We start from the raw sequence: 20,301 nt of genomic DNA, 5'->3' as shown, positions 1-20,301 counted from the left end.
GCTGACGCCCCGCCCCCTCCAGTGCTGCGGGCGCTGGGGATCCCCGCGCGCGCCGTGACGGTCTTCGACTCCGCCCACGACACGGAGGAGAACCTCACCCTGGACATGTTCGTGAACGAGATGGGCAAGACGGTGCCCAACAAGACCAACGACTCCATCTGGTAGGCCCCACCCCCGTCCCGCCCCCTGCCCGGGCTCCTAGCGCCCGCCGGAGCCCCGCGCCCACCCCACCCCAAGGCGCTGCTCTGTTCCTAGCCCAGGCGCCCCGCTGCTTGGGAAATTCAGTCGTTTTCAAATTCAGTCTTAGACAGTCTGGACCAGGAAAACCCCCACCCACGCACCTCAGCCTTGTTAAAAATGCAGATTGCAGGTGTGGGGCAGTACACCTCTCTCTGGGAGGCTGAGGCAGGAGGATCCAAGTTTGAGCCCAGCCTGGGTGAGTTGGCAAAACCTTGTCTCACAAAATAAATAGGACTGGGAAAGAAATAGGAAAGCCACTTGAGGGGCCAGAGAGTCTGCAGGGGGTCTGCGGGCCAGGCCAGGAGACCTCCCTGCGACCGCCGCCCACTGCAGCACAAAGCTGTCGCCTTTGCTCTCAGTGCCCACGGCCCCTTGCAAGCTGACTGCCCAGAGAAGGAGGTGGCGGTGGGGACAGGGAGTGGGCGGGTGGTCAGGCCCAGGGCAGCCTCGCCAGGGTGGGGGCCGGGCGGGATACTGGATCCACTCCTTTTAGTCTGCTGCTGCTGGGAAATTCTAGTTCCCGTGCAGAGAGAAGGAAAGGACGGGAGGAAGGAAAGAAGAGAGAACGAACTCGAAACATCGGAAAGGGGGCGCTGCAACGGTACTGTTGCAGCTGGGCGCGATAGCACTGGCGTGTAGTCCCCGCACTTGGGAGGCTGAGGCAGGAGGATCACTGTGAGTTTGAGGCAACTACACAGTGAAAGCCCCCCCCAAAAAAAAAAAAAAAAAACAACCTGTGTCATTCAGAGTGGGCGGTAACTGTCTAGAGAAGCAGGCGGGGTGAGTGGTGAGGTAGGCAGTTACTGACCCGCACCAGAATCGTGGCGTGCCCGGCTGGCGGCTGGCACACTCGTATCTCCCGGGGTCTGCTGAGCCCACGCTGTGCACGTCCTCCCTGCCCCGCCGCCGCTGCCCTGGACCTGTGCCCTTCGACTGACGAGGGTCCCCCGGCCCCAGAGAAGCCCCTGAGCGGGTGTGCCCACCACCAGGAACTTCCACGTGTGGACGGAGGCCTGGATGAAGCGCAAGGACCTGCCCCCGGGGAACGACGGCTGGCAGGTGGTGGACGGCACGCCGCAGGAGCTCAGCCAGGGTGAGGCCACGCGGGTGCGTCTCCGGGGTGCCGGGGTCACCGCGCAGCCCAGCGGGTGAGGCTGGCCCTGGACGTGGCCCGGGTGGGCAGGGACTCCCTGTGGGGCCTGCAGCCATCTCCGCCCTCCGTCCCCAGGGCTCTACTGCTGCGGGCCCTCGCCCGTGGCCGCCGTCCGCAGGGGCAACATCTTCATGGGCTACGACACCAAGTTCGTGTTCTCGGAGGTGAACGCCGACAAGCTGGTGTGGCTGGTGAGGACGGTGGGCAGGCGCGAGAAGGTCAGCCTGCTCTCGGTGGAGACCATGAGCATCGGCAAGAACATCAGCACCAAGGCGGTGGGCCAGGACCGGCGCAGCGACATCACGCACCAGTACAAGTTCCCTGAGGGTAGGCGGCCGTGGGCACCGGGTCGCGGCACCCGGTCAAGCAGGGGGCAGCAAGCGAGGGCCCCAGCACCTCCCGTCCTAACTCCGTGACCGCACCCCGGTGAAACTTAGGGACGCTACGAGTGGGGCCAGGTGTGGTGGTGCACACCTGTCGTCCCAGCACCGTGGGGGGCTGAGGCAGGAGGATGGCGCGTCCGCATGCAGCCTGGGCAAGTGACTTAGTGAGATCCTGTCTCACTAAAAAATAAAAAGGGCTGCAGACGGAGCTCAGTATGAGGGTCTTGGGCTCAGTCCCCAGTGCAAAAAAAAAAAAAGTTCCTATTTCAGCGTCTGACAGCTGTGTCCCCAGGGCCGCGAGCTCGGTCCCAGAGCCCCAGCCTGTCGCACGGACGCTCTGCTTCCCACGTGTGGCTTGGAGCCAGCAGCGCTGGTCACCAGGTTGGAGCAGGACGGGTCTTTTGAGAGAAGCCAGGAAGCGAAAAGCCACCAGAGCGGGCTGCCAGGGAGGGAGCCCGCGGGCCGGGAGGCGCCCTCGCCCTCGTCCCTGCCAAGCCCGGGCCCTGCGTTCGCCGAGACGAGTCCTTCCTCGGCTCTCATTGGCCGCGCCGCCCTTCTTACCGCCGTTCCCACTGTGAAAAACGACCGTGACCTTCACCCACGTGCTCTCTCCAGGAGCCGCTGCCCTCACAGGCCCTGAGCATGTCTAAAAGAGCTCGTCACGAGGGTTTGTCTAGCAAGTCCCACGTCCAGGCTCCTTCAGGGACGGTTTCTGCTTTTCCTTTTTCTGGGGATGGAACCAGGGCCTCATGCGGGCTAAGCGAGCGCTGACCACAAAGTTAGGCTCCCTGCCTTTCTTATTTTGAGGCCGTTTTGTTCGTTTGTTTTTGTGCTGAGAATCGAACTCAGGACCTTGTGCTTGCCATTCAAGGCACTGTGCCACTGAGCCATAACCCTTTGAGACCGTCTTGCAGAGTCACCCAGGCTGGGGTCTAACTTGCGATCCTCCTGCCTCAGCCTCCTAGAGTGGTGGGATTACAGGTGTGCACCTCCTTGCCTGGCTCTCAGGGACTGCTTCTCCTGATTGCTGTTTTCTTCCTTGTGTATCGCCAAAGTTTGTTTCTTTGCAAGTCCTGGGATTTCTTGCTGAAAACCGCACCTGAGGAACAGAGTGAGGCGGCTCAGGGGTTTGCCTCCTCCTCCTCACTTCCTGTGGCGCAGAGCGCCAGGCCATAGGGGTGAGGGCGCCCTGGGCTCTGCAGACCTCCGGGGAGCAGGGTCTGGCCGAGTGCGGCCCGGGGCACTGTCCCCTCCTCAGCTCCCGCGTTAAGCTTTCGGTCACAGCCACTGCTGCCGGTGGCGCTCAGCCGCCGGCCCTTTCCTCCTGTCTCTGACCCGCGTTGGGGAAAATGCGTCTGTGAGGCGTGAGCTCCGCCCCAGGTCAGGTGAGACGTGGCTCCGGGAACTGAGGTCTCACGAAGGGAATTCCCTCCCAGGGGCTGGGCTGCCGGGCCAGGCTTCTGCAGCCCAGGAGGACGAAAGGAGCGAGGAGAGGAGAAGGAGCGGGAGGAGGAAGAGAGCGGCGGAGGCCTGCTGGCTTTCCCCTCCTGAGGTTTAGGCTGCGTTTCCTCCGTGGAGGCCGCTCTGAGGCCGCCAGCCTCTAGTTCCTGGCAGGGACCGGAGGAAGCTGATTTGGATCATCTCCGCTGGTTTCTGGGCGCTGTCAGGCACAGGCCGAGTTTGAGGTCTCCATCCCTCTGTTTTCGCTGCCACCAGGAACGGGGTGCGGGCGCCCCTGGGGCCATGGCGGAGTCCCGCGGTGGCAGCCCTCCATGCCCAGGCGAGGCCGGGCGCTCAGGCCCGCTCTGTGTCCCCAGGCTCCTCGGACGAGAGGGCGATCATGGACCACGCCTTCTCACTGCTCAGCTTCCGGCGCGAGTACACGCTCCCGACCAAGGAGAACCTGCTGGAGCTGCTGGTGCAGGAGGAGCCGGTGCGGCTGGGGGACCCGCTCAACTTCTCCGTGACTCTGAGGAGGAAGGCCGCCACGCCCCAGACCGTCATCTTCTCGGGCTCCTTCGACCTGCAGTCCTACACGGGCAGGCAGCTGGCGCACCTGGGCGTCGTGCAAAAGACCGTGCATGTCAAAGAACAAGGTACAGAACCAGGCGGAGGCCCGGGCCCCGGGAGGGCTGCGTCCCCACCTGAGAGCCCTGGCGTCTGTGACCTGTACACTAGCAAACAGGTGTGTGTGTGAACGAAACCAGCATACATTCACCGCGCGTCCCTACGGACCCAGGCACTGAAGAAACGGGGGCCAGAGACACGGGGACCAGGAGCCCGGTCTATCACAGAGTCAGAAGTGAGGGCCGCTAGACAGGTCATTGCAAGTATTTCTAGCCAGGTATGGTGATGCACGCCTGTAATCCCATTCTGGGAGGCTGAGGCAGGAGGATTGCAAGCTAGAGGCTCAAAATAAAGTAAGAAGGGCTGGGGGTGTAGCGAAGGACTCCTGGAGTTCAATCCCTGGCACCATAGAACAAAGCAAAACGAGTATTTTATGGTGCTAGAGACTTGACCCTGAACGTCCGCTCGTGTCTGTATGGGTCCCCGGAACGCAGCGCTGAGCGAGTGGGCCGTCCCGACAGCCGGTGACATCGGTCACACACTCGGACGCAGCTCGAGAGCTTCCAAGCTAGGGGCTCCGAGTGCAGCCCACTGCTTGTTTCTCGGGGGGGGGGCGCGGTGCCGATCCCACCCTGCGCCTGGTGGCAGACATCGCCTCCCTTCTGCCCGGCTCCTCCGCAGTGTCCAACGTGGTCCTGACCTGGGAATCCGACACCTACACCGGCAGCCTCGACGCCTTCGACGACGAGCCAGTCGTCAAGGGGTTCATCATGGCGGAGGTCACGGAGACCCAGGAGACCATAGCTACGGAGGTGTCGCTGTGCTTCCGGTACCCGCTCTTCACCATAGAGGTGAGCGCGCGGCGCAGGCGCCAGGGCCCCCCGAGCCGGCCCTGCAGCGGCCACTGCCTGCGCGCTGGCTGCCCGGTTGGTTTGTCATCGGCCACCTGTCTCCTCCTGACTCTGCGTCCTTCCGACGTGACGCACACGATTGGCCTCCTCTTCCTCCACCTGAAGTTTCACGCAGAGCAGTGAAAAGCTCGGGAACCAGGGAAGGGAGCGGGTCCCTCCTGTGCACCCCAGAGGCTGCCCGGCGAGGGAACCCGGGCGCCCCCTGGCAGCGGTGGCAGAGACGGTCAGCAGCGTGGCAGTGGTGGCCCAGCCTCACCTGTGTGGGCCCCAGATGCGCCTCCGCGCACGGTGACAAGGGGCCCCCAGGAGTGGGGTCCTCGGCTGCGCGAAGGCCCGTCGGTCTTTGTGGGCGCAGAGCCTGCACGGCCCGCGGGCGCTGGGGGCACTGGTGCCCGGGTGGAGGTCACAGCACCAGACGGGGCTGGAACGCAGAGGAAGACACAGGGCGGTGGCCAGGCCCGGCGCCTGGGGAGAGGTGGCCCGGGTGCCAGCGCCTGGGCTCTGGCAGATGAGAGGTGGGGGCTCGGGGACAGGTTCCATCTTCGGGCTGCTGTGGGCATCTTGGCATTTTGGGTCTTGCTTGTGAGCCTGGCACAGGGGGTGTGGAAGGGGGGGCAGGAGCACACGCAGGTGCTGAGCCCTGGAGGGTGGGGGCGCCGGAAGATCTGTATTTTGGTGAGGAGGGGTCCTGATTAGGGCTGAAACAGGTCAGGTTAGGGGCTCTGGCTGCCAGAGGACTCTTATTTTAAATTCCCTTAAGAAAATGTCTGGCCAGGCGTGGTGGCCAGATATTTTCTGGCCACACACCTGTAATCCCAACACCCAGGAGGCTGAGGCAGGAGGATCTCTGCGAGTTGCAGGTCAGCCTGGGCTACATAGTGAGATCTTATCTCAGAAATCCAATAAATGAATGAACGAATGAATAGAAAAAGCTTGACAGAGCTCAGGAGGTAAGGTTGTGGATGCAGACACAGAACTGCGGGCGATACCAGAAGCCGAGCGAGGCGTGGGTGGAAGAGATCCCTCCTGGAGCCCGCAGGGAGCATAGGGCCGTGGCCCTGACTTTAGGGATGAGGACACAGGTTTCCGAGCCGAGCCCCGTTCCATCTGGTCTACCTGCAGTCAGCAGTCAGCACCTCATGCCATCACGTGGACACGCGGCTCAGCGTCTGTCTCCGTGTCTCTCCCTCTCCCACCCGCCCCCCACAGCTGCCCAACACTGGCAGGGTCGGCAAGGAGCTCGTGTGCACCTGCATCTTCAGGAACTCCCTGCTGATCCCGCTGACCCAGGTCAGGTTCTCCATAGAGAGCCTGGGCCTCTCCTCCGTGCAGAGCGTCAAGCAGGGGTGAGTGTGCGGTGCTCGGCCGGGCGGGCGGCGGTGTCCCGGGGACCATGGCGATGCCGCAGGAGGCCGGTGCATTCCGGTCACCGAGGGCTCTGCCTTCTCTGCACTGTAATCGGCATCTCTGCGAGGCTGGCTGTCTTTGGGGTTAACGGATGGACGGAATGTCTCCAGCACACCGCCTGTTCGCATCTTTTGTCTGCTTTTCTACTGAGTCATGCTTTTCTTTAATATTAATTTGAGAGAGTGTTAAATTATCACTGCAAATTGTTTATCACAGCCTCAACCTTTTTTCCATGCTGAGGATTGAACTCAGGAGCTTGTGGGTGCCTGGAAAGTGCTCTGCCACTGAGCCACACCCCCAGCCTCCCCTTCCTTCCTCCCTCCCTTCCTCTCTCTCCTTTCTCAACACTCACCATTACAACTTTTGAAAAAAATTTAGCTAACATTTTAATCTTTTTCTTTACTGATACTGTTTCACATCACCCCAAGAATAGATATAATCTCCCATGCTCTTTCTAGAATTTCTGGCTGAATTATAATTTGAAGGGTGTGGAGCAATGCAGGGCTCCACCTTTGTCAAATAATCTGTCCTAGCCATGGTGTGGTGGTGCACGTCTGTCATCCCAGTACTCGGGAGGCTGAGGCAGGAGGATCGGCCGTGAGTTCAAGGGCAGCCTGGGCTACAACAGTGAGTTCAAGGGCAGCCTGCACTGCATAGCAAGACCCTGTCTCAGAAAACTGAAACGAAACAAAACCAAACCAAATCTGCGGTTTCCGGAACTCGGGGGCGCAGCCCCTCCGGTGTGGCCGGGCAGCCCCGGGTCTGCGGCTCTGGGCTCTGCACTCCGGTCCTCTCTGCTCACACTCAGGCGCCAGGCCGCGCGGTTCCACAGCTGTGCGGAAGGCAAGCACCGCCCCTCGCTTTCTGTCCAAGGGACCTCCAGGGTTTTCTCATCACGCCCTTGGAAAATGATCAGGGCGTGAGCTGGTTTTGCAGCCGGTTTACCGGTGCCTTGGGGAGGGCGGAGCCCAGCGAGAGGCCCAGACTTTGCACGCGGGGCGGGCGCCGCTCTCCACCGAGTCAGCTGCTCTCACAGAAGCTTTGGTTTCTTGGTGTCTGACCAACAAGCCCTGGTTGGAGGCCTTCCCAGGTGTGCTGAGCTCTTGCTGCTTCTGCGGATGGGACATTTCTCATTGCGTCATCTGCTTGCTGGGCTGTATAGGAATTACTGTTTTTGCTACGCTGATGTAACCGTAAAAAGGATGTTACTGAACTCACAGGGCTTGTTCCTGAGAGGTTTGCAACAGTTTGTTTTTGTGTTTCTTTGTTTGTTTGGAGACATGGTCTTGAACCCACAGCAATCCTCCTGCCTCAGCCTTCCAAGTGCTGGGATCACAGGCATGTGCACCTCGTCCGGCTGATTCTGTGTGTCTAACAAGCTCCTGAGTGAGGCCAGTGTCTGGGCCCCGGGCCACCCTTTGGCCAGGGCTAGTCAGCCTGTCACGTGGATTTCTCACCGCCTCAGGGCACAGAAGGGTTTGTGAAATGGCAGCGCCCAGTCTGCCCATCTTGCCTTACGTGGGAGAAGGCCGCTGCTGGCACCTGGGGTCCAGGGTCACCGAGGCCAAGGCTGCGGCCTGGGCGCCTCATCTTTCTCCTCCAGCGTCCGTGGCTAATTCCACGTCTCTGTCTGCATTTCGCAGGACGGTGCCACCTGGCCAGACTGTCCAGTCCCAGATAAGGTGCGTCCCGGTGAGGGCGGGGCCCAGGAAGTTCATCATCAAGCTGAGCTCCCTGCAGGTGAAGGAGATCCACGCGGAGAAGGTGGTGCTCATCACCCAGTAGCTCTGCCCGCTGTGGGCGAGGCAGCAGCCCCGGGCCTCCGGGCCCAGCTTTCAGCACTCCCTCGAAGACCTAGCCGTAGACCATGCATGATCAGCTTTGACTATGCACGCACGCACACACGCACGCACAAACGCACAAACGCACAAACGCACGCACGCACGCAAGGGCAGTCAGGAGCCAGGGGCACGAGAGAGGAGTTCGAAGGCAGCCACACCGCTTGGCCAGAAACACCCAGCCTAGCCCCAGGAGCCCCCACCCTCTCTGGCTTGTGGCCCCCAACTGCGGTGCCACTGGCATCCAGATTCAGAACCCAGACGCCCAGGGCCGCAGGCAAGAGCTGCTGCCCGGATGGGACCCTCCGTGCCCTGGTGCCTTGGGCTCGCCTGTGCCGGGGTCCCACTGGACAGGGCCTGCTGGTGACGTCAGGCCCTGGGGGAGCCTGGCCCTGCAGGGAGCCACCCAGGGACAGCCCCGGGCGGGCCAGGACCAGCTGGAGAAAGGTCTGAGCAGGCAGCCAGGCTCCTGTCCGTTCAGGCGCAGCCCCTGGATCGAGCCCCTCCCCTCTGCCAAGCGGCCGCTGCTCTCTTGCTTGGGCTCCGAGCTGCTCTCGACAATCAGACGCCTTTAATTAAACTCTGCCTACTTCAGGACGACCAGCCGGTCCAGAGTCACTTGTTCTTTATGCCGCCGAGCTGCTGGGCGTCCCCAGGGCACGGTGTCCTCGGACAGCCCAGGCCTCCCACCCTGCGGGCTGCGTGGGTGTGTCCCCTGCGGGCTGCGCATGGCCGGGTCAGGGTATTCTGTGTCGTGCCGAGGACACGCGGCTGGGGTACTTGCGTCCTCCCCTTTCAGGCTCCCTGGTTAAGGACCCCGATCCCAAGGGCTCTCACCTAGGGCCCCCCTGCGTATGCGGTGGTCAGCGGGTCAGAGGGGACTGTCCCTGCAGGGGTGTGCACAGCCACCGCCACGGCGCAGCATTTGGGCCCCAAGAGGCAACGCCACACACAGCGTGATGGGCGTCCCATGACACCTGTGCACCCGGACACTGGCGGGGACAAAGTGGCTTCTTGGAGGGACCCCCCCCCCCAGGTGACCTTTGAGGAAGGCGCTGCCCAGGGCTTCAGACCAGGATCGCCTGCGAGAACAGGGGATTCACCGACAAGGCCGCCCAGAGATCAATCTCTTTATTCAGGAAGGAGGCCAGGCTCGGGCCCACCTCTGCTGGAGACCTTGCCTGGGGCTGACGCTCCTGGAATGTTACGCGGCAGCTGCCGCCCTGGAGAGAAGGCCAGCACCGAGTCCTATTGTGGGGGCGCGAGGCTGGGGTCAGGCAGGCGACCCCCCTGTGACCCTGGGGGCGCGAGGCTGGGGTCAGGCAGGCGACCCCCCTGTGACCCTGGGAGCGCGAGGCTGGGGTCAGGCAGGCGACCCCCCTGTGACCCTGGGAGCGCGAGGCTGGGGTCAGGCAGGCGACCCCCCTGTGACCCTGGGAGCGCGAGGCTGGGGTCAGGCAGGGGACCCCCGTGACCCTGGGAGGGGACGGCGGTGAGAAGGGGCGGGGAGGACGTCGCGTCTCCCTTTCGAGTGACGGTGGGAATGCAGGAGGCCTGAGGCTGCCGCCAGGCTGAGCCGCCCCTTGTGCTTGGCACCTTTCCCAGGGCCCAGGGTTGTGTACCGACGTGGGCTGCACTCCGCACAGAGCTGACTCCAGTGACATGGCCATGACCCCCTTCCTCCTCTGGGGACCCTGGGGACCGAGGCCTGCTCCTCCCCCCGGTGCACACCCTTTCCAGTGCACAGCCAGCGCACGGCTGTGCAGGGCTGCTCGGTAGGACACGCAGGCCCACAGCCCGCGGCAGGCGAGCTGGCCCGGGGCCGCCTCAGCCCTCGCAGGGTTAATAAGCACCACGCCGCAGTGCGGAGGGGACGGCTGTCCCGAGCTGCGCTGTGCTGCTGTAGGCCCAGCCCCATCCTGTCCGGCCCAGCAGGGGTGCTCCGGGTGGGGGTTAGGAAGCGGTGGTCCTTGCCTGCGGGGGGGCGGGGGGCACCAGAGTCTGGGGGCCGCCTGGGGTCGGAGTGCTGGGCCAGGTCGCTGCCTCCAGGGAGCCTGGGAGGAGGCCGCGCCCTCCTTGCTCGGGGCCACCTTCCTCCCTAAAGGTCGCGGGGCTTTCCTTTCTCAGGCTCCCGAGGCGATGCCCCCAGCAGTGACTGACCCCTCTCCTGGGGCCCGGAGAGGAGCTGGACACGGGGCCAGGGGGCAGGCCTCCTGCAGGGCGACACAGGCCGCAGCTCGGGCGCCGGGCACGGGTGTGTCTCACACTGCGACTGTGCAGTGGGCTCAGGCACAGGACACCCCGACGCCCCTGCTTCACGTGGGCCGAGGGTTCCCGGTGGCCATGGGGGCCTGTGTCCGGGTCCAGCCGTCTGCAGAGTGGAGCCATTACCCCTTCTTTCTGGGACGGACAGTCCCTTAGAGAACCGGCTGACCTGCAGTGGGCCCTGTCAGCCGGCCGTGGGTCCCTGCGCCCCTCAGGAGGGAGGACGGTCTCTTCTCACGGCAGGTGGCACCGAGCGCTCTGCATGGGGCTCCCCGGCGCCCCTGCCTGGGGGCTGCAGCCACCTGCGGGCAGCTCCAGGCCGCCTCGGAGGACCCAGGGTCCCGCCGGGGGTGATCCTTGCTGTACCATCACCGGTCCCGTACACCCCACCCTGGCGGGCGCTGCCTGTGCGTGGCCGTGTGTGCGCATGTGGCTGTGAGTACGTGTGTCGGGGGTCCTCTCCCCGAAGGGAGATGTGGCAGCCGTGTCTTCCTCGCCAAGGCAGGCGGTGGGCCAAGGCCCCCGGCCCAGGGAGAGGCGGCGGGAGGGGACGGCGGGCACAGCAGCCACACTCACTGGGACCGGCTGGCAGCCACCTTTAGTGAGCAGTCCCGCCCCCCGGCAGCTACTCATCTACCACCTCCACGTCCTCGTCCCTGGTGTCCGACGGCTCCTCTGTGCTCTCGGTGTTGTCCACGTCTGACTGGGACGCCTGCCGTACCAAGTCCTTGTCCGGGGCGATCTCAGGCTGTCCTGAGAAGGGGCTGCACCAGCGGAGGGAGAAGTCCCCGCCGAAGGCCTCCTTGACCAGCTGCCAGCGGCACACCTGCTGCCGGGGCCGGTCCTTGCGCTGCAGGCGCTCGATGCCCTGGGGAGAACAGGAGGCCGTGGTCAGCACCGCTGTCCCCGTGGGTCCCTGCTGCTGGGGCCGGGGCAGCGACGGGAGCAGCGCAGCAAGCAGGCCCCCACTCCCGCCACCGCCAGCCTTCCTCCTTCGGGAACAGGGCTCAGCAGGGACACCGGCCCCTCCAAGTGTGGCCTGGGTCCCTTCCTAGGTTTTCTGGCTTCTCCCTGGCAGGGCAGCAAGCCTGGCGTGACGAGACCGAGCGGGCAAAGGGGGCGTGCAGGACACACGCATGCCACGGAGGAAGCAAGACTGCATGCGCGGGCAGCTGGGCGGGCGCAGGTTCATGGCGGGCGCGGGGCCAGCGGCTGATCATGCAGGGAACACCACGCGGCCTCTCCCCAGCTGCCCACTCACCTGGCTCTGCGTGCTGGCTGCAACTCGGCCACCAGGCCACAGAAAGAGGGTGCTGGGCAGGGGGAGCCCACAGGGTTTAAGGACACAGCCAGGCCACAACACCCTCTGGGGGGCTCGCCCCCACCGCTTCTGCACGCCGGTGGACTGGCCGGAAGCGGGCCAGGCGTTCGCGCAGCGCAAGTCCACCCGGGAAAGGTCTCATGCGCCTACTTCTAAGTATTCTGTTCCCCACAAGAGCCTTCCATACCTGGAACAGTCCTTTCTGTTATGAAGACAGAGAAACTGAGGCACACGGTCACAGAGATTTAAGTTTCTTGAAAAAAAAACTGGAAGTTAAAGAGTGGATCTCAGGGCATCTCCTTCTAAGCCATTTACGCAGCACCAAGGGGAACATGGCAGCTTTACAGGAGGGAGACGCAGACGCCAAGGTGACCAACGACCGCGTTGAAGGCCGGACGCCGCCCGTGCCTCCAGACACGCCCAGGATGGAACCCTCAGGGGCTCGCCTGAACGTCGCCTCCCTACTCAGAACCAGAGAAAGCATCTAATGCAAGCTGAGGGCTTTTCCGCAGAATGCCCGGCCTCCGGGCCTTGGAACAAGGGCTCACAGGCTTCGAGGAAACCGTTCTGGAATCGCTAGCACAGCAGCAAGGACGAATCCAATGCCCCAGGACAGGACGCTGCAGAGGGACCCACCTCACGGCTCACGTGTTTCACCTCGATTTAAAGTAAGGCTGAGGTCACGACAACTAGAGAAAAACTGAATGGTCACAAATGGGAGGCGACTGCGGAGCCGTGACAAACGTCATGCGGGACCCTGGAGTAGAGAAGGGCCCCAGGAGAACAACTGGAGCAGCGTAAGGTTTACAAGGGGTGATCAAAATACACGGCGGCTGTTCCAATTTTTTAAAATGTACAGCAGTACGACACACTGCTGTGCGTCCCCCAGGACACTTCCCCTGCCCCGCACTCTCCCGTGTGCTCGCCCACTTTCCTGTCTGAACAAATGTGATCAAAAATACAGTGACTGCTGCTGCTGAGAGCCATCCCCTGGGAAGGCAGGGTCCTGAGGACGTGCCGCTGTGCCTCATCCTCCTTACTCACTGGGCCTGGCATCATGCGACTTCTGGCTCTTCCCCAAAGTCTTTTTGTTGTTGTTGTTTTGGTCTTTTTGAGACAGAGTCTTGCTATGCAGTTCAGGCTGGCCTTGAACTCACTTTGTAGCCCAGGCTGGCCTTGAACTTACAACAATCCTCCTGACTCAGCCTCCTGAGTGCTGGGATTACAGGCATGTGCCAGGATGCCTGGCTCTTCCCCACAGTTGAAAATGACCATGGAAGGGAAACGTCTCGAATTGGCTGAGGACCCCGAGGCAGCTGGGACCGCACAGCTGGGTCAGCTTCCTGCGCCTGCCTTGGAGGGTGGAGGGGCCCGGGGTCCCTGCTCTGCTGAGGAGCCAGTGCTGCTGAGGTCACTGACGGCTCTTGAAGGAGGCGTGTCCAATGAAGGCTTTCCTTCAGGAACGGCATCGGCCAGGGTCTCGTTCTGCTGTGAACGCTCTCTGTCTGCGAAGGGTTCTTGTTATGTCGCCCCAGCTGGTCCTGAACTCCTGCGCTCCAGGGAGCCTCCTGCCTCAGCCTCAAGTGCCAGGAACACAGGCGCAGGCCGCTATGCTGGCTCCTGGTGAATTCTTTCCCTTCCGAGAGGCGACCCAGGTTGGATCATCTTTAAAAGGCCTGAGACCCTGTGGGTGCTGGGCCACAGATGGGGACCAAAGGCTAGGACACGAGGCCGTGGCCACGCCGGTCACCAGCCCTGGCTGCCACTGCTGCTAGGGGTCCCTGGTTCCTGTCTTCTCTTGCTGCCGTCGGGCTGGCTCTGCGGCGATGGTGCCCTTGGTTGAGACGGCTCGCCCAGGAGATGGTCGAGGGGCAGCCCTGGGCCTGTTCTCCGGAGGCTCCCTTGTTGGGGAGGCCACAGGTTGGGGGGAGGGGGCTCGGTGGCTTCTGGCAGCGGGTACCTATCTGCCTCCCTGGTGGCGCAGCCCACGCTGTACCAAGCTGAGACCCAGGGCCAGCAGGCAGCAGGACAATGTGGAGGCCGTCTCGGCCGGGCTCACGTGCCCCACAGCACCGCAGGGGGGCGCTCTGGGCCCAGAACTCCTGGCTCCACGGCGAGGTCAGGGCTGGGGCTGGAGAATGTGCCTCTCCAGCCAGTTCCAGGCGACGCGGATGCTGCGGGACAGGACCGGCCCGCGGCCTAGTCCCGCCAGCCTTTCTGCACCTGTGTTCTTTCTTATCCAAGGGCTCCGGAGCCGGGGCTGCAGCCTAGAGCACGGCACTCGCCTTGCACGTGTCCAGCCCAGCACCGCCGAAGCACAGGGACCTTGTAGGGGGACCCTGACCTCTCTTGGCTGGGCCCCCTTTAACCCGCCGCGGGGCATCCTGAACAGAGACCTAAGCCCCACGAGCCTGCGGGGAGGGCTCTGAGCTGCCTGCCCGAGTGGGTGTTTCCTTGAGACAGCGTCAGGCTGATCTGGAACTCACTATGGAGCCAGGCTGGTCTCGAAATTGTGGCAATTCTACTGCCTCAGCCTCCTGAGTTGCGTGGTTGTTTAATAAAGGTGACTCTCCCCATCTGGAAGCATCCTGACCAAGATGGAGGGCGCTGCTAAGCGGCTTAGGCTCGATGAGCAGCAGCTGCCGACGCTCTTGCTCCCCCAAGGAGGAGCTCTTCCCGACAGAGGGGCAGGGGAGACTCGCCGCGCGTCTCCACCCAGGGAACTTGCTAGCCTGACGTCACCACGCCACGCCGACGCCTCCGGTGCTGTCTGGCTGACGCTCACACATGGGGCGCCGGGCCCTTTCACTCCCACCGCAGAGCCCTCGTCCAGGACGAGCTGTGTGCGGCTCCCCGCGGGGTCCTCCGTCTGGGACGCACGGAGAGCGCGGCGGGCTCTGGTCCCCGAGTGGCAGCCAGGCTGGGGCGCACGTGCTGTGCCAGCCACAGGGCATCAGGGAAGGGTCGGGCCATAGAGGCCCCTTGGCTTCCGGTCTTGGGCGCAGTGCTCCTCTCTGGCGTGAGATGGGGACGGCCACCTGTCCAGCCAGAAACCGAGTCAAGATGCCTGAGGGACTCTTCCTGGGGAGGACACGCAGGAGGCTTGGGGAGGTGAGGAGCCGCAGCGCTGGGGGGTAATAACTCAACACATGGCTACCGACGCAGGCCTGGGAGTCTCCGGAAAGAAGCCACCCGGTCACTTAAAAGGCCTTGCAAGGGCTGTTTCCGCAGCTCCGTGCTGGTCCCCGGGAGGGAGGCCCCGTCCTGAGGGCGCTGTGGCGTCGTGTACACACGCCCACGGCCTCCACGCCTGACACAAAACAGGAAACGCCACATACACTCGCTGAAGAGACTGGAAAACAACCAAGCCACACAGCCTCGGGCAGCCGACTCCCGGGCACAGGGCTCTGAGCAGGGAGGCGTGCCCTCAGAGGGGTGGCCTCTCTGCCCCTCACTGGACACAGCGGGGAGCGCCTCAAAGCCGGGCGCAGCGGGGTGCAGGTCTGCCCCGCCCTCCTCTGCCTCAAGTCTGCTGTCTGCCCCACCCCCCAGACTCAGGCCTTTCCCGGGGAGCCGCGGTGCGTCTGTGACAGCGAGGGACTGAAAGCCCACTCAGTGACCCCCGCAAGACAGGATGCAGCGCAGCAGAGAAGACGCCGGGCTCACGCTCCGTCCTGCGGGGCGGCTGGGAGAGAGACGGCGAGGCCAGGGCAGGTTTGGAAAAGTTTTATTGCATCGTTTCCACGTGGAAGCACGGACGGAACGGAAAGAGGGAGCATGTTCCACCTTCAGGCAGCTGAGGGCTGGGTCCGCTCCCTCCCCGCGCAGGTCCAGACCCAACAGAGCTCTCCCCCGCCCCGCCCCGAGCCAAAGCAAGAAGGGGAGGTTTGTGGCAACTGCTTAAAAAAAAAAAACGAATCAGCGTGTGGGATTCACGTGGTCAGGGCTCCCTTGGTTGTCCTCGAGTTTCGGGGCCCTTTCCCCTAGCTCACGACTTCCTCTCAGTGGAACCTAAGACAGGAAGCGCCCCCCAAGTGGAAAAGCTGGCCGGCCCTGCAGCAGCGTCCTGAGCCCAGCCGGCGGGACCATCTGTCAACCTTGGGGATGCGGCCTGGCCCCAGCCAGGACAAGAGGGGGGCCCTGCCGGGGTGGCAAGGAAGGACGGAGGCGTGACAAAGGGGCACGGAGCGCGTCTGAAATCGCGTGTTCTTCCCTCTTGATTGTATAAGGCATTTTGAGCTAGAAAACTCTCCTTCCTACGCTTCCAAACCATCGGAGGGCTCTGCGGCCGGCTGGGAACACACACGCGACCCCTCGCTGCTCCCTCCCCAGCCCATCAGTACAGGCAGCTGCGAGCTTGTGGAGAGGAGTGAACGCGGCCACCAGGGAGGAGGCGCGATCTGCCGCCTGGGCCTCCAGGGGCCAGCAGCGTCGTCCAGGAGGTTTTCAGCTCCCAGGCGCCCGCCGTGGCTCCCGGGCAGCGGGGCAGGGCCGTCCACCCGCACACTGCACAGGGTACGTCTCGCTCAGTTAGTACAAGTGGCGCAGCTCGGGGACAGCACTTCCACGTTAGTCACGCCAGACAGACAGCAGAGAGGAAGCCGGACGCCAGAGAGGTGATTGTAAAAGAAAAAGAGCAGCTTCAGTTATCAGAAAATCAGAAGGATGGTTTTTTAAAAAAATAAAACATGAGGTGTTTTTTTTTCTCTGCAATGCTCAGCCATTTCACTTGAGACATAAAAAAGTTTTCTGAGGAGTCGTTTTGCTTTTCGGTCTACACATTCGTGAGAATGGGCCGGGCAGACGTGCGCAGGCGCCGTGTCGGGCGGCAGTGCCGGGCGGGCCTCAGACCACGTACTGGTATGGGTCGGCCTTGCCGTGGTCCGGCGTGGCAAAGGGGCTGGCCCAGCCCAGGGAGAAGGGGTGGCCGAAGACGGCTTTCATGTTCATCCACTTTGTTTTTTTAGCCCATCTTCTCTCTTCCTTTTTCAACTGCTCTATTCCCTGAAAACAAGAACAATCGCACTTTCAGTCACGCACTTCATTGCCGGAGTTTTGGGGAGGGATGGCCGTACCTCAAGGTGACCAGAGGACTTGCTTCCCTCTGTTTTTTTTTTTGTCTTTTTGTGACAGGGTCTCACTAGGCAGTTCAGGCTGGCCTTGAGCTCACTTTGTAGCCCAGGCTGGTCATGAACTCGCAACAATCCTCCAGCCTCAGCCTCCTGAGTGCTGGGATTACAGGTGTGCGCCACCACACCTGGTGACCCTTTTGAGGCCATTTAGCTACCTACATAACACATTTTTTTTGTCATAGGAAGTGTCATTTCAACAAATTCCTTTTTGATGGGCACATATTTACAAGTCCCTCCAAGAAGGAAAGGTAAAGAGGCCACCAGCAGGGCCCTACGCCACTTATGTTCCCAACGCTGCGGCTATGGGTGCGGGCCAGGCCAGGGTGCTCCTAGCTTCCCAGGTGCTGCAGGGCCTTCGGCAGGGGGAGCCTCGAACAGGCAGGAGCTCGCCCTCACAACAACCAGCAGTGACTGTTCACACGGGACAGATTCATGGGAAGCCGAAGCTACCGTGACCACTTTGCAGACAAAAAAAAAGACAAAGAAAGGAACAAAAAGCAAGAAATCAAGGCCCGTCTGGAGCGCAGCGTTGCTGGCCCAAGGCCAGAAAGCAGGTGGCGGGAGGGACAGGAGCGAGGGGAGAAGGCGCCAGGGAGACGGCGAAGGTTAGTACAGTGCAGAGGTGTGGCCGGGTCAGCGCGGCTGCCCGAGACTGCGCCACCTGCAGTCCCCCCTTCACAGCAGCGATGGCCGAGGGCGGGGCCTGAGCGCGGGTCCTTGTGCAGAGCGGCAGCGGCCGGTGGCTTCTGCCAGGAACATGGCAGGGGGTGGGAGGGCCGGGTCTGGGCCTGTCTCCGCAGCCTCAGGACCTGGGCAGGCATCGGTCCGGAGGACGAGGCCCTCTGCCCCTCCCCCCGCCCCCTTCCCACCAGGCCTCCCGCTGGGCATGGCTGCGGGTGGGGCCGCCTGTCTCCAGCTGCTGAGGGTCACACGCTGCTCCCAACATGGCTGGGTCTACACTGGCTGCCGTTTCGACAGCGCCCCCGTGACACTGCCCTCCTCACGCTGAAGGGCCGTGGCAGGAAGCCAGGCCTCAAACCGCGGAGCGGGCCCTGAGCACACGCGGTGGCTGCGGCAGCACCACCCGAGCGCGTGCCCGCTCCCGAGCCAGGTGGCTGTCTTCCCGCAAGCCTCCGGGACCCTGGTGGCCCGGCCCAGTACTGTCAGAGCGCCGCCCGCGCGGCCTCAGGAGCTGGGCGCCGGGGCTGGGCCAGGACCCGAGGCTCTGCTCCTCCCGGTCGGGCCCGGAGCTGCCCTTCTTCCCAGAGCCCTGTGTCTGCACCCCAAGGTTTAAAAAGTCAAAAACCACATTCAAGCCGAAGGCTCCTGGCCACCGCAGGAAGGGCAGGAGGTGCCCGTGGGGAGCAGCTCCTTCCGGGCCAGAGAAGGGCGCAGGGCGGGAGGGGACCCCGCTGCCTTGGAGCTCGCTGCCCTGGAGGCTGTGCTCCGGGAAGCCGGCCTCGCCTGCCCCCGAGGGTCAGGACCCTTTCCCACGGCGGAGTGCAGAGGGAAGGCGCGCCCAGCGCCTGACACTGCAGGAGGCCGCCCAGGGCTGCAGGGCACTGCGCAGGGCGAGCTCCGGCCCCACCGCCCAGCCTGGCCTGTGCGAGGCCCGCCGGCGCAGGGTGGGCACCGCCACCTACCGTCTCATCCGTGCAGATGGAGTGCACCTGCGTCCCGAACATCACCGAGGTGAAGATGAGGAAGAGCAGCGCCTCGAAGCACAGCAGGATGAGGAGGATCACCGTGGTGGGCGGGGAGAAGGAGCTGCACTCTGAAAGAGAGGGACGGCTCGGGGCTGCGCTGTGCCGGCCAGCGGGGCGGCCGCGCACCCTGGGTCCCTCTTCTCAGGCCTGGCCAGGCAGGGCGTGGTGGGGGCCAGCAGCCTGGGCCCGGGGCGGGGAGTTCTAGGCTCAATGTGCCCCAGCGCCGGCGCCCCCTTGCCCGGCCCGGCCCTCACAGAGCAGCCCTCTCTGCCCGCTCTTGCTCGGGATCTGCCTGTCTGCTGCGCTCACGCTCCAGGAGCCACAGACTTGGTCCTGCTCACAGCTGCCCGGGCAGCCCAGGCGCCGCGGCCAGCAACGGCAGAACCCGGCAGGACGCGGCTTCTCAGACCTGGTCTTCCCTGTTTAGCAGAGAGCTCCTGCCCGCCGGGCTGGAGGGAGGGACGAGCCCTGCCTTGCCTGCCTCGCCCGCCCAACGCTAGAGGCTTGGGTGTGGGGTTTGGGAAGGCAGGACCCAGACAGACATCAGGAGGGCGGCTCCACCTCCGGCGAGCACCCCCCATGGGACCGCCCCTCACCCTTCATGCAAGCTCCCACAGCCCAACGGCATGGCCGGGGCTGAGCAGTGGGGACAGCTGTCACCCACGGGGACTGGGGGAGGTGTCCTCCAGCCCCACCCCCTGGAGTTCTGACCAAAGGTGACCAGTACGTGGCTGGGAGGCCTGGGCCCCGGAGCCAGCCAGGGTGGCTGAGCACCTTGCTGTGGCCAAGGCTCGCCCAGCAGGCTCTCTTCTTAGCTGGGGGTCTTGGGTAGGGGACCTGCTCCACCTCTGGGTGTCCCAGCCAAGAGGGGTGCATTCCCCTATCCCGCAGGCTTGCTCTGAGGCGCTGCACCAGTCCCTGCCAGCGTCCCTAAACCGCTCAGCGCCAGCCAGAAGCTAAGGGTCCTAGGCAGACGCCCATCAGGTCACCAGGCCCCATCGGGAGTGGACCCCGGCCCTCCTGGGGTGGGCAGATGTGCTGACTTGCAGAATGGTTGCTGCGTGGCCGGAGCTCACTGGAGACCCTCGGTCCCCTCCCACCCCACCACCCACTTCTGCTGGGCTTGGGCCGGGAAGCCCCAAAGCTGGCACTGCACAGGAAGACACAGGCTCTGTGCTGTGGGACAGGAGGCCAGCAGGGAAGCATGGCCTCATAGGTTCCTTTTAAATTCTATTTATTACCTGTGCGTGTCGTATACATAACAATTACCTTTACCTTGGGGAACTGGTGGGTACACACGTTGCACCTTTTTTGTGTGTGACATTCGGGACGGAACCAAGGGCCTCAACCCCGAGCTGCATCCCCAGCCCTCTTTTACTTTTTGAGTCTCCTGTGGTCACTAAATTGTCCAAACTGGGCTTGACCTTGCAGTCCTCCTGCTTCAGCCTCCTCGTGTGCTGGGATATAGGTGTGTGCCACCATGCCTAGCTACACATGGCGCTTGATCGCCTGCCTCAGACTCTGAGTGTGAAAGACCCAGCCCAGCGGGAGGCTTCAACCCTGACCCCTGCTGGCGCCTGTTCTTCCCTTTGGGATGTGTGCAGCCCTCTGGCTGGGCTTCTTCCCTCGGCATCTACACATGTAGGCGGGACACTTCCAAAGCAGGAAGAACTGGTGTAAGATCTTCACGTAAACTCGTGATTATCCCATAAGCAGTTTGAAACAACTGCCACAGGAAAAAGGAACACAAAACCTCCACGTGCTGGAAGGCAGGAAGTAAAAAATGTACGCCTGCAGTACTGGAATGAAATGAGCCTTGCGGAAACAGCCCTGTTAGGACCGGGTGGGAAAGTTCTTGCCCAGCCCGTGCGAGGCTCT

General features: G+C 63.2%; 3 protein-coding genes across 4 annotated transcripts in view; 1 reads left to right on the top strand and 2 right to left on the bottom strand.

Moving 5' to 3' along the window:
- Tgm4 (transglutaminase 4) overlaps positions 1-8,599 on the top strand; it is a gene marked incomplete at its 5' end in the record, with an annotated part of 29,507 nt that extends 20,908 nt beyond the window's left edge. The window contains 7 exon segments of the mRNA XM_005383619.2: positions 23-161; positions 1,230-1,333; positions 1,469-1,720; positions 3,594-3,872; positions 4,525-4,694; positions 5,964-6,100; positions 7,805-8,599. Coding sequence (XP_005383676.2) covers positions 23-161; positions 1,230-1,333; positions 1,469-1,720; positions 3,594-3,872; positions 4,525-4,694; positions 5,964-6,100; positions 7,805-7,946 — 1,223 coding nt within the window.
- A 455-nt stretch (positions 8,600-9,054) lies between these two features.
- LOC102009284 lies at positions 9,055-10,090 on the bottom strand. Its single transcript, XM_005383475.2, has 2 exons — positions 9,466-10,090; positions 9,055-9,421 (listed from the first exon to the last, which is right to left on the bottom strand). Exons 1-2 carry the CDS (start codon positions 9,915-9,917, stop codon positions 9,067-9,069), a joined length of 807 nt encoding a protein of 268 aa, XP_005383532.1. The 5' UTR covers positions 9,918-10,090; the 3' UTR covers positions 9,055-9,066.
- Zdhhc3 (zinc finger, DHHC-type containing 3) overlaps positions 9,115-20,301 on the bottom strand; it is a 38,197-nt gene continuing 27,010 nt past the window's right edge. The window contains exons 6-7 of one of the 2 annotated variants that reach the window (XM_005383476.2): positions 18,361-18,491; positions 9,115-11,132 (exon numbers count right to left, since the gene is read on the bottom strand). In XM_005383476.2, the coding sequence (XP_005383533.1) occupies positions 10,890-11,132; positions 18,361-18,491 (374 nt within the window). In that variant the 3' untranslated portion in view covers positions 9,115-10,889. Of the gene's footprint in view, positions 11,133-15,295; positions 16,590-18,360; positions 18,492-20,301 lie in introns of those variants that run through there. The other variant, XM_005383477.2, reaches the window with a different exon arrangement.

The sequence above is a fragment of the Chinchilla lanigera genome, unplaced genomic scaffold (genome assembly GCF_000276665.1).
Source record: "Chinchilla lanigera isolate Chin_1 unplaced genomic scaffold, ChiLan1.0 scaffold00019, whole genome shotgun sequence".
Lineage (NCBI taxonomy): Eukaryota > Metazoa > Chordata > Mammalia > Rodentia > Chinchillidae > Chinchilla > Chinchilla lanigera.
This window is presented reverse-complemented; position numbering and strand designations above follow the sequence as displayed.

Excerpts from the sequence above, each read along its gene's own strand:
- LOC102009284 (XM_005383475.2), bottom strand. The coding sequence starts at position 9,917 with ATGGGGCTGGGCCTACAGCAGCACAGCGCAGCTCGGGACAGCCGTCCC. Across the intron at positions 9,422-9,465 it reads CCCCTCCCAGGGTCACGGGG|GGTCGCCTGCCTGACCCCAG; the intron begins GTCCCCTGCCTG and ends GGGTCACAGGGG.